General features: G+C 28.1%; 5 protein-coding genes across 11 annotated transcripts; 3 read left to right on the top strand and 2 right to left on the bottom strand.

Moving 5' to 3' along the window:
• The first annotated feature begins 67 nt into the window (after positions 1–67).
• Positions 68–5,626, top strand: LOC113792886 (mechanosensitive cation channel TMEM63A-like). 6 transcript variants are annotated; one of them, XM_075819974.1, is made up of 8 exons: positions 68–233; positions 313–389; positions 467–1,790; positions 1,846–2,036; positions 2,132–2,463; positions 2,674–3,636; positions 3,703–3,835; positions 5,539–5,626. In XM_075819974.1, exons 1-6 carry the CDS (start codon positions 108–110, stop codon positions 2,991–2,993), a joined length of 2,370 nt encoding a protein of 789 aa, XP_075676089.1. In that variant the 5' UTR covers positions 68–107; the 3' UTR covers positions 2,994–3,636; positions 3,703–3,835; positions 5,539–5,626. The 6 variants fall into 6 exon arrangements, with proteins under 6 accessions (XP_075676089.1, XP_075676083.1, XP_075676080.1 ...); XM_075819968.1 differs by having other exon boundaries at positions 5,486–5,581; XM_075819965.1 differs by lacking the exon at positions 5,539–5,626 and adding an exon at positions 5,383–5,436.
• Positions 5,627–5,730: 104 nt separating this feature from the next.
• On the top strand, positions 5,731–8,252 carry LOC113792801 (protein phosphatase 1 regulatory subunit 16A-like). Its single transcript, XM_027342744.2, has 5 exons — positions 5,731–6,179; positions 6,254–6,470; positions 6,534–6,762; positions 6,819–6,944; positions 7,006–8,252. The coding sequence occupies exons 1-5, from the start codon at positions 5,882–5,884 to the stop codon at positions 8,158–8,160; spliced, it is 2,025 nt and encodes a 674-aa protein (XP_027198545.2). The 5' UTR covers positions 5,731–5,881; the 3' UTR covers positions 8,161–8,252.
• A 283-nt stretch (positions 8,253–8,535) lies between these two features.
• On the bottom strand, positions 8,536–10,695 carry LOC113792805 (serine/threonine-protein phosphatase 5-like). Its single transcript, XM_027342747.2, has 2 exons — positions 9,263–10,695; positions 8,536–9,202 (listed from the first exon to the last, which is right to left on the bottom strand). Exons 1-2 carry the CDS (start codon positions 10,550–10,552, stop codon positions 9,014–9,016), a joined length of 1,479 nt encoding a protein of 492 aa, XP_027198548.2. The 5' UTR covers positions 10,553–10,695; the 3' UTR covers positions 8,536–9,013.
• Positions 10,696–10,794: 99 nt separating this feature from the next.
• LOC113792884 (FHF complex subunit HOOK interacting protein 2A-like) lies at positions 10,795–13,140 on the bottom strand. Of its 2 annotated transcripts, XM_075819988.1 has the most exons (2): positions 13,024–13,140; positions 10,795–12,951 (listed from the first exon to the last, which is right to left on the bottom strand). In XM_075819988.1, the coding sequence occupies exon 2, from the start codon at positions 12,792–12,794 to the stop codon at positions 10,818–10,820; it is 1,977 nt and encodes a 658-aa protein (XP_075676103.1). In that variant the 5' UTR covers positions 12,795–12,951; positions 13,024–13,140; the 3' UTR covers positions 10,795–10,817. The 2 variants fall into 2 exon arrangements, with proteins under 2 accessions (XP_075676103.1, XP_027198642.2); XM_027342841.2 differs by lacking the exon at positions 13,024–13,140 and having other exon boundaries at positions 10,795–12,974.
• A 3-nt stretch (positions 13,141–13,143) lies between these two features.
• TBC1D23 (TBC1 domain family member 23) lies at positions 13,144–15,937 on the top strand. Its single transcript, XM_075819979.1, has 9 exons — positions 13,144–13,276; positions 13,339–13,447; positions 13,498–13,956; positions 14,017–14,144; positions 14,199–14,343; positions 14,397–14,624; positions 14,680–15,244; positions 15,302–15,434; positions 15,494–15,937. The coding sequence occupies exons 1-9, from the start codon at positions 13,194–13,196 to the stop codon at positions 15,804–15,806; spliced, it is 2,163 nt and encodes a 720-aa protein (XP_075676094.1). The 5' UTR covers positions 13,144–13,193; the 3' UTR covers positions 15,807–15,937.
• Positions 15,938–16,041: the final 104 nt, after the last annotated feature.

A 16,041-nucleotide genomic window follows, 5' to 3' on the forward strand; every position in this document is an offset into this window, starting at 1 on the left:
GTTTATGTTCGATACACATATTTAAGTAAAGCCAAAATAGTATTAAAAAATCGTTTTTTGTAAAAATCATTAAAGACAAATTTAAAAAAAAACAAACAAAACAAAAAATGAAAAGTTGTGTCGGTGCTAAATGTTGCAAAAATTTGCTTGCTAATTTGACCAATGGTTACACTAATGTTGAAGGAATGGATGATATTTTCGATGCAATAGTCTTCAACATGTTTTTTACTATTGTTAGTCTTTAAAATAATAATCTACTATCGAATAATTGTATTTAATAACTTCTTTTTTTTGTTTGCTTACAATCACCAGATTTTATTATCATTTTTGGCATTTCTACGGGCAATCTATTTCACAAAAAAACAAAATGGCCGAGATTGGCCTAAAAAGTAATTGAAAATTTTACTTTTTTACATTTTTAAAAAATTATTTCATCAATTTAATCATTTCACATTTCATTTTCCAGTTGGTTAGAATTTATATATAGCGATCGTGAAGTGGATTTGTTACATGAAGAAAATCCAATCAAGTATTTTCATCCAGATGCTTATCTTCATAGTAGTTTACATGATTTTACAGATTTGATTACAAACAGATATATGTTGAATAAAAGTGATAAAGCAATTGCGATTATCAATACAAAATATCAAAATATAAGAAAAAGTCATCAAGAAAAACTGAAATCTGTTGGCCAAAAACGTCATTGGATATTTGATTATACATTTATTAAAGATGAAGATATTCTTAAACATCGTGGCAAAGATGCTATCCATTATTTATTATTTCAACGTTATATTATCTATATTTTAGCATTATTTTCGTTTGTTTCAATTGTAATTCTAATACCGGTCAATATGATTGGTGGTAATAGTTTAAATACCTATTATGAAATGTCAACAATCAATAATGTTAAAAATACATCATCATTACTTTGGATACATACATTTACAACACTAATCATTGTACTTGTAGGTGTTTTTATGATGAAAAAATTTTCCGATTATATTGTTTTACCGTTAAACGAAACGGATGGAAAAACAATTTTGATACAGAATCTACCGAAAAAAGCTCGTAATGCAGATAAATTGAAACAATTTATTGAAGTTAATTTTAGTAATGTTGAAGTTACACAAATTACATATACTTATAATGTTGAACCAATCAACAATTTATTAAAAGATATTAAAGCATGTAAATTATCAATAGATTATTGTAAAGAATATGAACAACATTTTGGTTATACGTTATTAGTACGACCATTTATGTTTGGTTTGATTTGTCCAAAATGTCCATTATGTGGAATATGTTATTATCAACATCGATTGTATGATTATCGAAAACAACTTAAAAACGAAGTAATTAAAACATTAGATCAACCACAACATGCTGCATTTGTTCAATTTAAAACATCAATGATGGCTAAAAAATTATTGGAACATTTTGAACTTACACAACATACACGATTATTGAATACAATAAATTCATGTTCACAAAAATTTTGTGGTTTTAATTGGAAAAATACTAATGTTGCTGATCCATATGGTTATTTTCAATGGATAACACAACCGGCACCATTTCCCGAAGATATTGAATGGAGTGATATTATTATAAATAATCGTACATCTTATATTTGTTCAATCATATTGAATCTATTAACAATTGTTATATTTTTGTTTTTCACTACACCTATTGTGGCATTGAATTTTTTACAAGAAATATTTATTTTCGGTATGGGTCCAACAAAAGTAGCCGATATTGAAAATAATAAATTAAACATTGGCTTCATTCAGGTAAAAACAATGACAAAAAACTTTTAAAATGAAATTAATTTTTTTTTATAAATAGATAAAATGGGTAAGATATTTAAGCGCATTAATAATGAATGGTTTTGCATGTGTTATACCTAATCTAATTATGATAATCGAATTATTTGTACCACAAACAAGTAAATCGGAAAAAAATTCTAAAATGATGAAAATGGTTTATCTTTATTCCATATTAATGGTGTTAATATTTCCTTCGCTTGGACTTATGTCGTAAGAAAATTTTTTCTTTAAAATTTGATTAACAGTAAATTAACGTTAATGTCGTTTTTCTTTTTACACACACACATGCCTGCTGCAAAATATAGTGGACAATTATTGATCAAAAAAATATCGGAAAAAACATTTCCAAGAGATTTTTATAAATGTCTATTTCCTGCAAATTATAGTCCATTTTTTATTTATTATGTTATATCATGTATATTTATTACAAATCCAGCACAATTATTACGTTTACCTGAATTAGGATCATATTTATATAGTTGTATAATTTATTATCCAAAAACGGAAGCTGAATTTGGACGTGCACGTATGGAAACAAATTTTCAATTCTGTTATAGTTCAAATTATCCACGTTTTTTATTAATATTTACTATTGTTGTTACATATAGTATTGCTAGTCCTATTCTGGCACCGTTAGGTAAGTTTAATATATCATTTTTTTTTTGTTACATTTTTTAATGAAATTTCTTCTTTTTTTTCTTGATATATTCAATATTTTTTTCATTTCCGATTTGGTATATGTCATTGATTGATGAATTATTTTATGGATGGGGGTGGAATATTGACGTTTGTTTTTGGTTGCTTGATATATATTTTTTTCAATATGCAAAAAAACAAAAACAAATAGGATTATTGTTCATGTTATCAAAACATTTATTGGATCGATACCATATTTATTATTTATATAGTACAACACAAGTGATCAATGCTAACATTCATCAAAATGCAATATTATTTGTATTAATTTCATTTTTTTTTACATTTCTACAATTAACAACATATACAAATACTCGTAATGAATTTTCATTAACATTTAAACCATCGAATATTTGTATTATAATATTATTATCATATATAATGTTTTTATTGTTTGTTTGTTTTAATTTTGATTCATTTTCAAGTCGTTCGGATAATAACAATAACAATAATAATCAATCGACACAATAATCAATCAATTAATCCGATCTATAAAATTAATATCCAATGTGTTTCTATAGATCAACAAAATCAATAATTTTAATTAGAAAAAAAACAAGGAAACACAGTTATAATTATAATGAGCAAAAAATTATTGTGAATTTTTTTTTAAATAAAAAACAAAAAACATTAAATAAACCAAACCAATCCAACTATCCTTTTTTTTTCTTGTGTCCATTTAACCATTAAATGATGATGACGATGATGATAATCATCATCCTGTACTGGTATTTATAAATATAGAAACAAATAAAAATTATTATTAATCGATTGTGTGTCGGTATGTTTTTAAATTTGAAAAATAAAATTTTTTCTGTCGTTTGGTCATCATCATCATCATCGGCGTCATCAGATGATAATATTGTTTCAATTGAACGAATGTGAAACAAAAAATTAAGATTTTTTCTTTCTTTTTTATCCAACATCAATCAATCCTGTGACATTCATTCATTGATTCATTAATGTTTAAATAACAACAACAACATTTTGTTTTAACAGAAAAAACTGATACGTCAAATCTTGCGATTCGCGAATGAATAACAAAAAATTCATCATTACCATGCATACATACATACACAAACATTAATATTCATTATACACAAAATGAATGAATGTATGTATGTAATGATGATGATCATAATAAAATATTAATAAAGGTAACAATTTTTTTAAAAAAAAGAAGGAATGATAAACAACAACAACGAAGACGATGGAATTAAAAACCAATCGTATTTGCACTTTTTTTTTGTTGGTTGGATGTTCATCATATAAAATAACATATAAATAACATTGAAATTTTTCAAAACATTTTGGTAAGTGAAAATTTTTTTTTTCATTTATTTAATTAAATTTTGATTAATATTCATTAAATTAATCAATATCTCTAATGAATCTCAATATGTGTGTGTGTGTGTAGAGTGAGCAAAAATGAATTTTATAGAAAACATCTTGAAAATGTTGATGATGATGGTGACTAATAAACCAATACAGAGAAAAATAAATCAATAATAATCCAGTCTATAGGATCGGTTATTATTGCTGTTATGACATAATCGTCATACCATTGTCGTCATTATTTGATGAATTTCTCATCAAATATATTTGGTCATCATCGATCATCAATGATGATTGAGAAAAATTTATTTTTCTTTCCTGTTCTATAAATATCACAACAATATCCAAATCAATATTGATTATAATCTTACAAAATTTCCTGTTATTACACTCTTCACAATAATTGTGTGATATGATACAGGTGTTTTTAAAATCGAATTTGTAATTTTATAAAAAAAAAACAAAATTTTCCTATTGTAATCATCATTAATCTTATCAAAAAATCGTCATCACATTTTTTTCTTCAAATAAATAAATAAAATAATCGATAAATTCAATGTGATCATCATCATCATCGGATCAATGATGATCGAAAATAATTGCCCATTCAATAAAATAATAACATTGATTTTTTCTGAATTTCATTATATTTCATTTTTTGTTTTGTTTTGTTTTGGTTATGTAATCCATACGGTGAAATTGAAACGAGTGCACAAAAAATGAGTTTTTGTGTTCAATGTCTATGTTATTAAATGTCTCTCTCTCTCTCTCTCTCTCTCTCTTTTTTTTTGAATGAGTTTGAGCACGTCTTTCAATTTTTCATCATCATCATCATCATCATATATTTCAACCATTCTCGTTTGGTCTTCAATTCAATTCATTCAATATTCCTCTTGAAGAGAAAAAAAACCATCATTATATTTTTGTTATCATTATCATATCCAAATAAATGCAAGCGGTTGTTTGTCTTTTTTCTTTTTTGCTTCATCCATTCACCACCATTTTGGTGTGTGTGTTTTTGTGTGTATGAGCTCACCTGTCCTGTTTACATCAAATCATTGAGATAACCACCACAACAACAACGACGACAACGACAATAACAACAGTAAAAAAATAATAATAATATTAAAGCCACTACATGTATATCTGGTCAAATCTGTAATGATGATGATGATGATGGTCGAATGAAAAAAAAGACCGAGAGCGAGAGAGATAGAGGGAGAGAAAACTTTCATTTGAATCATCGTGAAAACAACCAACCATTAATTTCAACAGAATAATTTTTTCCCTTCTTGAATAACATGTCATTATTTATGTTTTGTGTTTTTTATATCGGTCTCATTTTTTTTGTTTCATTAAATTATTAATTAATTGATCTAAATATGATTAAATAATCCATCCATCCATATGTTTATTATTATTGTTTTATTATTGTTTTAATGTTTCATCATCATCATCTTGTGATTTCCTATATAATAATAATTCCATATATTAAATCATTGAATCATTCCACATCATTTATTAGTTTTTTTATTGTTGCCATCATCATCATCATTTTCATCAGTAACAATAATAATAAAAAAAATTGCTTTTGCCTTTTGTTTTTTTTTTCAATTCTTGTGCACAAGATTTGCCATTTATTATTTATTACTGTCATCAACAATTTCATCATCATTTTTAGATCATTAATTTATGGTCCAAAAACAAAATCATCATCATCATTTTGAAAAAAATATTTAAATCAAATCTTCCAATTTGACGACGACAAGCCTTATATATTAGTTATTATTAAGTTTATTTGTTAAAAAAGAACAACTCAAATCCAAATGAAAAAAAAACAAAAACAAAAATGATTTATAAATCTTGCAATTCTACTATATAGCTAGATATTTGATTACATTTTCGATAAGAAATCCATTTGTTACATTTTCGTTTTGATGATTATCAAAAGAAATCAATTTTTCATACATCCATAATAGTGGTTGCCAATATCAAATTTACCAAACAAAACAAAACAAAAAAAAATGGCCGAACATTCGGATCTGGTTTCTGAAATGACCTATCTAGAAAAGCTCAACACTGAAGAACGATTAAAATTAGCACGAAAAAGACGATCTCAACAATTGAAAAAATGGTCACAACGAGAAAAAGATCATACATATTTAAATAAAAGAAAACGACCAGATGGAAATCAAATTGATACGGCCAAAATTAAAAATAATAATAATAATAATAACAATAATAATAAAAATGGATATAAAGTTCATTTTGTACCATCTGTGATGTTGTTGGAAGCTGCCACTCGAAATGATATCTACGAAGGTTTGTTTCTTAATTTTTTTTTCCCGAAAATTAAAAAATTCATTTCTGTATTTTTTTCTTTCATTGTCCAATAGTGAAACGTTTACTCATGTTGGGTGTAAGTCCTGATTCGACCAACGAAGATGGTCTTACTGCTTTGCATCAATGTTGTATTGATAATTGTGAAGAAATGATGCGTTTATTAATCGAATTTGGGGCCAATGTAAATGCCAAAGATAGTGAACAATGGACACCATTACATGCTGCTGCAACTTGTGGTCACTTGAATTTAATTAAATTATTAATCGAAAAGTAATATTATTGAAAATGAAATCTAAATTTTCAGAATTTATAATTATGATTCTTATCACATAGCAATGCCGATTTATTAGCTGTGAATGCCGATGGTAATATGCCTTATGATATTTGTGAGGATGAACAAACATTGGATTATATTGAAGCCGAAATGGCCAAACGTGGAATCACACAAGAATTGATTGATCAAATTCGATTGAAAACAGAAAATCAAATGCTTTTCGATATGAAAGAATTGATTCAAAATGGTTACGATATTAATTTGAAAGATGAACAAGGCGCTACGCCGGTATGAAAAGAAATTGTTTAAATTCATTCATTGATTTAATGTTTGATTCTTTATAGCTTCATATAGCTGCTGCTAATGGATATTTGAGTGTCATTGAATTTTTAATCGATAACAATGCTTCAATAGATGAGTGTGACATTGATTTATGGCAGCCAATTCATGCGGCTGCTTGTTGGGGACATGTAAGTTTTTCATTCAATTACTCTTGGTGTTTGCTTTCATTACAGATATTTTTCCAACCAGATTGATGTTGTCGAATTTTTAGTCCAAAATGGTGCCGATTTGGAGGCCAGAACAAAAAACGGTGAAATTCCTTTTGATATTTGTGAAGATCCAGATTTAAAAAGTCGCATTTTACAGCTTAAAACGGAAATCGATGCCAAAAAAGCCGTAAATTCAACCAGGTTACGAAGATCACATAGCACTAACACTCGTTCACATTCTATTCGGCGGACTAGTATTCGCGAAAAGTCACAAATAGCGAAAAGAGAAGCCATTGAAGAAGCGAGGATATGGCATGAAAAAGCTGGTGAATCTGACGAAATTAAAAAAGATGATAGCGATCTTGATTCAGACACTCAATTCTATAAAGATTTTAACAGAAAATTAATGACCGAATCACCAATTGATGTTGATTCAATCAAAGTCAGTATGGATTCAAATAATACTTTTCACATCTCATCACCATCAACCTACCATTCAGAAAATGGAAATCACAATGACCTTATCAATAATAATACTTCAAACTATTCAAATCAATCAATCACACAACCAGATATACGAACTTATAACACCGACCATCATCATCAGCAAGTTGGATCCAGTCATCAATATGATTTGAACATTTCGAATGAACCTCAGGACAATCATTATCCTAGTGCAGAATATGCACAACAGAATAGAAAATCCGATCGAATGGATGGCAATGATTCTCAACAAAATACCAAGAATCATGATAGTTATCATCCTGATTTAAGTGGTTATAGTCTGAACAATAATAATACTGGGACAGGAACGTTAATTGATCTCAAGAAACAACGTTCAGAAAAACATCGAAATAGTTTGAATAACACCTATTCTGATCGATACAAATTATTTGTAGTCGATCATCCTAATAACACTAACATTCAATCAACTATGTCAACCAATCAAACATCAATCAATCATCAAATGAAACCAACGACAACAAAACACTATGACCAGAATGTAAATCTTCAATTACAAACACAAATGGTAAATGTTTCATCATTGAACAATACTAAAACGCCTTTCTCAGCGTCTATGATGCAAAATGATTCAATGTTTGATTCACCAGATGCTACAAGGAAAAAATTTCGTGGAAATCCAAGTGAATTGATCGGTGAAGAAGAGAAAAAAGGTTGTTGCAATATTTGCTGATCAACAAATAATAATAAGATAAATATCTGCCTATATTTGTTTTATCATTTCATTCCAATCATTTAAATTATATAAAATTATCGCTGTGATAATCACGGTTAATCAAATTTTTTTTCACACAAAAAAAAAGAAGTTATCGTGAAGCGTTATGACATTCGAAAAAAAAATCATGCTTGCTTACATGTTCATTAGGTCATTTATATATAAGATGAATCAATCAATTTTTACAATTCACAGATGCTTTGTTTTTCTTTCGAAAATGTACAAATAAACAATAGAACATACAAACAAGCAAACAAACAAAAAAAAAAATGACAGTATTACCAAGGATTTTTTTTTCTACCACATTTACCCCCTTTTGCTTGTTATTAAATATATATTTAACATGTGTTTTATATAAATTTTAAAATAAAATTATTTTTTCAAGTGAGCTTAAATATTAGCTTTTAAAATTGTTTTGTTTTTTTGTAAATTGCCAAATGAGAAATATTATATAAGTAATAATAAAAGAATTATAATGTAACAAAACAAAAAAAAATCGAATCTAAAATATTATTCATTTAACATCAATGATTTTGTTCAGAATAAGAAAATCTCTCTTTTTTTATGATCAATTATTATATATAGGACAATCTTTGATGTTCATCTGGTTTTTGCAACATTATCACATTATAATATTATTAAACTTGAATATAACATATCATATAATATTAGTTATAAATTGATTATTTGATGTTTTGTTTTAAATTTATAAAAAAAAATTTCTTAGTTTTACTATTAAAATGTTTGTATGAATAGAATAGTAAGCGATGAATGTGATGAATTTTTTTATATATTTAAAGAACAGAATAAATTACATCATTGAAAAAAGATTACTAGAATAGCACATCGGTTTCTTATCAGGATGAGGCACTTCTTTGAACGTTGTATATTTTGGAATCAATTCATCGCCTCCAATGAAATTGATGAATGCGCCTAGATTGCCCATACGATCGCAATAATTGGGAGCGGAAAAAACTGTAATACATTTACCACCATGAGCCTGTTTGATGAGGAAAAAAATGAAAATTGAATTTATTTGATGATCGAATGAAAAACTTACCACTTCATAACCATTATCTTTCACTTCATGGCTTCGAATGATATAGTCTAAATTATTCAACTTTAAAAAGCTTTCTGTAATATCTGGTCCAAATTGACAACCAACACCTCGTTTGCTTGGTAAACGTCCTTTCACCGGCATAGGATCAGACCATAAAATATCGCACATTAGACCATCTTCAGGTGGCTGTCTAATTCGTTCGATATTACGTATATCATCTAATGTGATATTATCTTTGCTGAAAAGGCCTCCATGCATGACCAAAACTTTTTTGTTCAAACAATGTGCCAATGGAAGACATTCAAAAACTTCAGTAAACAGATCATACATTTGTTTTGAATATTTTTCTTTGACTTCACCTTCAAAACCGAAAATTTTGTTCATAGTTTCACTTTCATGATTGCCACGAGCTATGAACAAATGATTTGGATAAAGAATTTTGAAAGCAAATAAAACTAGGATACATTCGACTGAGAATGAACCTCTATCAACAACATCACCATTGAAAAGGTAAGGATTATCTTCACTGGGATAACCGTTCAATTTGAATATATTTAACAGATCATAAAATTGCCCATGAATATCGCCGCAGACTGTAAATTTTTTTCCTTTCGGTATTTCAATGTCTACCAATGTTTTCGACTTAGAAAATAGTTCTCGTGCATCCAATATCAATTTGTAAGCATATTTCCGATCTAATTTTTTCTCGTCTTTAAATGTGTCTAATAGTTCTTCAACAAATTCTTTTGTAACTTTTCCATCCACAATTTTTGGTCCATCATATTTATCATCGATTGTCATCGATTCAAAATCTATGGATTCGGCCACCGATCTTTTGATTGTATCCACAGAAATTGCTTTTTCAAACGCTTTTTGATTGACGATTTTTTTGCATTCTTGACATTTAATCTTAGCATCCTTATCGTTTGGACAAAATTTGACAACAGTTTCGAAATCTTTTAATGCTTGCTTAAAACGTCCATTAGCCATTTGTGCTTCGGCTCTTCTATAATAGCCTTTAATATAATTCTTATCAATTTCGATAGCACGGGAAGCATCGGTAAAGGCATAACCGAAACATTCGGTTTTAAGATAAGCAAAACTTCGATTTCCATAAAGTATAGCATTATTTGGATCTTTTTCGATAGCCATCGAATACAATTCGATTGCATCTTCATATTCTTTTCTTTTGAAATATTCATTAGCTTTACATTTTAATTCGTCAGCAGTCAAATCTTTGAATTCGGCGAATTTAGTGCAATTCTTCACAGTATCACCGTCAGTATTCATGGCAATGAATTTTTTGAATAAATGTCGATATATTAATTGTTATGGCCCAAATTACAAGAAAAAATTATAAGTTTATACAGCAAACAAAAAAAAAATGCTAAAACATGCTGATCAACAATGCAATGCGATATATCGAATACACAGTCTGCCCAATATGATCATGGTTAGTCATATGATTCTGATTCTGAAACGACATCTATCGATATTTGTATGATTTAATAAACAAATCATCATTTCATTCATGATATTTGAAATTTTTTATTTTTTATTTTTTTTCATTGCACAATTTGAGTGTATAATTTTTAACATAAATAATGGAAGATAATTCTTTACAAAATTCATTCAATACAATTAAACTTTGTAAAATTTTTGTTTCCTGTTCATTATTATCATAAAAATGATCCGGAATTTTTCCCGAAAGAAGTTTCATTTTAGTTTCATATAATTTATCATGAAGATTATCAATACCTTTGACTGATATCTGTAAATTTTCAATCAATTTATGTAAAATGTTAAATAAACTTTCATCACTATTTTTTATAAGAATAGTAGGATTTAGAAAACAATTATTAATATATTCATTTGGTACAAGAGAAATTTTAGCCAAAATTGAGAATAATTGTATCTTGATTTCATATGGAAGTTCGAGCAATGAATTCAAATTATTAAAAAGAATTTTAACAAAATTACAACGGTCATTATTGCATGCGTCATCATTGAAAGTTTTCTGTTTTTGATCTGTATTCCATTTGATAAAACTGGTGATTATAAACATATGAAATCCCTTTACAGCTTCTTTTAGATAAGCTTCAAATTCAGATTTTTCTTGTTGAATATCGAATTTAAGCTCATCAGGCATCAATGATATAAACAAATATAAGATCTTAATCATATGATCCAAATCAATATAAGAGGTTTGGTTTTGGATATTCGACAGATGATGTATTTCATCTGCAACCGTATTCATCTGATCGAGCACATTGATTGAATTAAATTTGGATGATATTTTTGTCCAGATGTTTGGTTTTTCTAGCATCGACCAATCAATATCGATTATTTCAACATTATTTTGGCAATTTTCAGCTGAAAGTTGTTTGATGACAAGATCGTTGATGATTTCAAAAGAAGGTCTCGAAAGAATATCTTCAAATAATTGTAATGTTGCTGAACTTAGTTTAATGAATTTGATTCTATCGCCTTCTTGTTCAAAATCACGTTGAATAATGTCGGAAATATGACATCGTTCTAGCAATATTGTTCGTAAATGTTTTTTGTTCGCTTTTTCTGGCATAATAATCACAGAATGATTTTTATCATTGTTATGATCAGATAAAATTAGAAAATGGCATATCAAATCAAACAGTGAAGAATTTTCAATATTTCGTAGGCAATTGGACATCAATACTGTTGCACGTAAGACATTGTCAAGAGCATCTAATTCATTGGCAAAACCATCGCCAAGCAAATCAGGAAGAAAACAAGCCCATAAAAAGTTTTTCTTAAATTCATTTAAAAGATTACATTTTAATATTGAATTGTCAATCAAATTTTGAATCACCAGATCAAAGAAAATGAACCATTTGAGAAATGATAAAAATTTTCGTATAGATGTCGAAAACAATGGAGAATCATGTTCTTGAAGCAACAAAGAATTAACAGTCTCAATTTCTTCAGGTTTAAGTGAATGTGGTATTGCATTATAATGAATGATAATCTGATCGACAATCTTGCAAGAAAATGGAGTATCTTCTGCAATAACTTTGGCTGCATTTTCATCCAATATCTGAATCAATCGTATGATGGAATCACCAGCATATTTTGATATTTCAGCATCTTCACTATATAACAGAGATAATAAGGAATTTATTAACGGAAAAGAATTTATTGAAAAGAAATGTAAAAAATCGGGATTTTTGATCAATTTGATGAGCGATGTCAAAAAATACATTTCGGTCGATTCATATGGACTTGCCGGTATTTTGCCACAAATAATGATTAGCTTATTCAACGAGGAATGTACAGATTTGTGTGGAATCAAAGTAATTTTTGAATCATGTAAAAAACGTGTAAAAAATAAGAGAATATGTGGACATATTCCGATTGGTGTATCGGTTTGAGCCACAATGCTCAAAGTTTCCAGAATATTGTTTTGTAAAATATATTCAATCGTTGGACATAAAGCAGATGAATCTTTTTTTCTTTTCATCCAATCTAATTGTTCCGTTATGATAATTTCGGTCATTTTGATTAATTTGTTGGCAAGATTAGTTGATTCAATATGCAACTTTTCTGTTTGAGTGTTATGATCATTTTGACGATAAAATGCAGTGAATGAATTCCAATGATAAAGGAATTCTTCAAAAGAAGTAACTGGTGGGGCAAGAACATCCGATAAAGGACTATTAGAAATAAGATTAAACATTATAAGTTGACTAAATTGTAAAAATCGAGAAAAAATTTTGATTTGTTACAAATGATACAAATTGCCTGAATCCACTTTGATGATTCAATTGAATCTATATTTATACACGTGTATCGAAATAGCGTTTCCCGTTTGTTAGGAAAAAAAAGCTCATTCTGAATTCTGAATTTATTTATTCTGAATTCTGTTTTTATTTTGGGGCCAAAAAAGAAAACCGCAATGAATGATCAAGTTACGAGTTCAGATGAAACTACCACAGAAGAATCACCATTAGTAGATCAAGACACGGATAAAGATGCCTGGTCTGTACAATGTTTTTTTTACAATTTTTTTTAACAATTCACCTTTGTTTTGATGCAAATAGGATTTTAGAACTTGAAACGGCATTGTTATCCGATTGTGATATTAATGTGATTCGTAAAATGTCCAGTCAACAATCAATACCAAACAATTTACGCTATGAATTTTGGCAGGTAAACATGACGATTAATTCATGAATCTGTTTTAATATATGTTTATACAGGTTTGTTTAGGTATCAAAGGGCGTGTCAAAATCTTAGAAGATATATTTGATCTACCTGAGCAGAATTTGATACGAAATGATTGTCGAAAACTAGTCGAAAAGTTAAATAATTCTAGTTCTGAAAAGTTGTCAATATTATCCGATCTCGAATCGATTATAACGAATTTTTCCCGGCTAAATCATTGTCCATATACTTCGAAAAACGGATGGATCGATCTACTGGAGACTTTGATTCATCTAAATGTAAAACGAGATGAATTGTTTAAAGTATTTGAATCTATCGAACTTCGTTACATTACCAAATATTACAACTGTTCCAATGACGATTCAAAAGAATCCAAATCAATGTATATGCAACCATTCCATCTATTGCGTCTATTTTTGCTTTATCATGATCCAGAATTGTGCAATTATTTTGATACCATTAAATTAACTACAGAACAATTCGCCTCAACTTGGGTACCACATTCAGCCACATTTATTTTATCGATTTATCTAAAAATTTGTTTTCATTTTCAGTTTCAGAGTCTGTTTTGTTTCGACATTTGCAATCCAAATGTTTCATTGAATCTTTTGGACGCCTATTTTACTTATTCGGATTCATTTATGATATTCTATCTATCCCTAGTCATGATCATCAATCTAAAGTACGGTGATATTTGTTTTAATTTATATTAAAAACTATTTTTGTTTTTTTTTAGAGATGATCTTAAGATGAAAAATGATAGAACCGAAATCATCAACATCTTATCGACCATACCTTCATCGATCACCGAATCTGATATCAAAGATATGTTTTTTATTGCCGAACAACATTTTCTACAAAAAACACCACTATCTGTGAAAGTAAGTCTGAAATTTATATTTCAATCTATTTTGTAAATCCATTCGATTATTAGGATTTTCAGAAATTACTTTTTCAAGTTCATTCCCAAACTGATATATATGATGATCTTTGTCATATTGAGGATTTATCCACTTTATTATGTCTCCCGATATCGATACATGAATTGTTGAATAGTTGCCAAAATGAAAATAATCTTAGATATTTTGTTGTTGATTGCCGGCCACCTGATCAATACAATAATGGCCATCTTTTAACAGCATTCCATCTGGATTGTAGTCTGGTAAGTGTTGAAAATAAAATTTCGTTAATCTGGCTAAAATAAATTTGAAAAATAGATGTTGAATGACCCATCAGTGTTTGCAACAGCCGTTCAAGCACTGTTAGCATCACAAAAACAAGCTATTGAAGCAAACGCGATTGCTGGAGGTGAACATCTTTGTTTTATTGGAAGTGGCCGTGACGATACAGATGATTACATTCATATGGTTATCTCTTCGTTTCTACAAAAACATCATAAATATGTTAGCTATCTTTATGGCGGTTTTGAAGTACTGCATAAAACAATCATGGAAAAACATTTAGATCATTTATTAGTAGATCACAATAGCAAACATTGTTTATGTTGTGTAGCACGAAAATCCTTTCGTTCGATTCAAAATGACCATTCATCATCATCATCGGATTCTAGATTTCCGAAAGATGTCGATCATTTGACCTCGGTATTTTTTCAAAAATTTTCCACTGCCGTTAAGCCTAAAATCAGCGAAATGAAAGAAAAACTAGTAGAATATGTAGTCAACCCTAATCAAAAACAAGTGATCAAACATGTTAGCTCGGAAAATCTAGGCAAACGTTATAAGGGAAGCAAATTTAGTCTGGATGATTCGAATACAGATTTAGGTAACGAATGTTTGTTTGAGATTATGATCATTTCAATACAATATCTTTATTTTATAGATGAAGATACCAGTGATATAAATGCCGAGAATGATCTATCCGAAATCAATATAGAAGAATGGAAAAAACAACAAAATCTAATTGGATGTTTTGAATGTTCAAAAATTAATTCGGATAATAGTAGAATTCCTGGGTATGTCATGATGAAATCTTAATAAACTTTTTTTGATATTTTTTTCCATATAATAATAGCTATCTGGCAGTGACCAAAACGAATCTTTATTTTTTCAAACATTCCAAAAATCGTGAAGGATATGGACAAATAATAGTACAAAGGCCATTAGAAATGATATATCAGATCACCTCAAAACGAAAATGTCCAGAGATCATAACGTTTAAATATGGACATTCAAACAATGATGGCAATGAATCGGTTTTAATTGCCAAAGATAGTCTAATTCTTGTCGAACCATTTGAAGTGATTCGATTAATTAAACAACAAGTTATCAATTTATTGGACCAAAATCATCTTAATTATAATCAAAAAGATTCATCAAAAAAATAATTATTATTATTGATATAAACGCCATAGATTACAAACAACACATACCTACCACAAAATTCAATTTTTAATATATTAATTTTTTATAAAGACTATTATTTAATGAAAATAAAGTGAACTATTTTTTTTGAAAATATAGTATTTATTCAGTTTGGTTGTTTGTTTTTATTTGTCTATTGATGAGTGCAAATTCGATAAAATGTGTATTTTTTTGTTGATAACAGTCGATCCACAATAC

This window comes from Dermatophagoides pteronyssinus, unplaced genomic scaffold (genome assembly GCF_027571235.1).
Source record: "Dermatophagoides pteronyssinus isolate colony J.1.1.1.1 unplaced genomic scaffold, Derpt_VIB-CSIC_2022.12 sq0001, whole genome shotgun sequence".
Lineage (NCBI taxonomy): Eukaryota > Metazoa > Arthropoda > Arachnida > Sarcoptiformes > Pyroglyphidae > Dermatophagoides > Dermatophagoides pteronyssinus.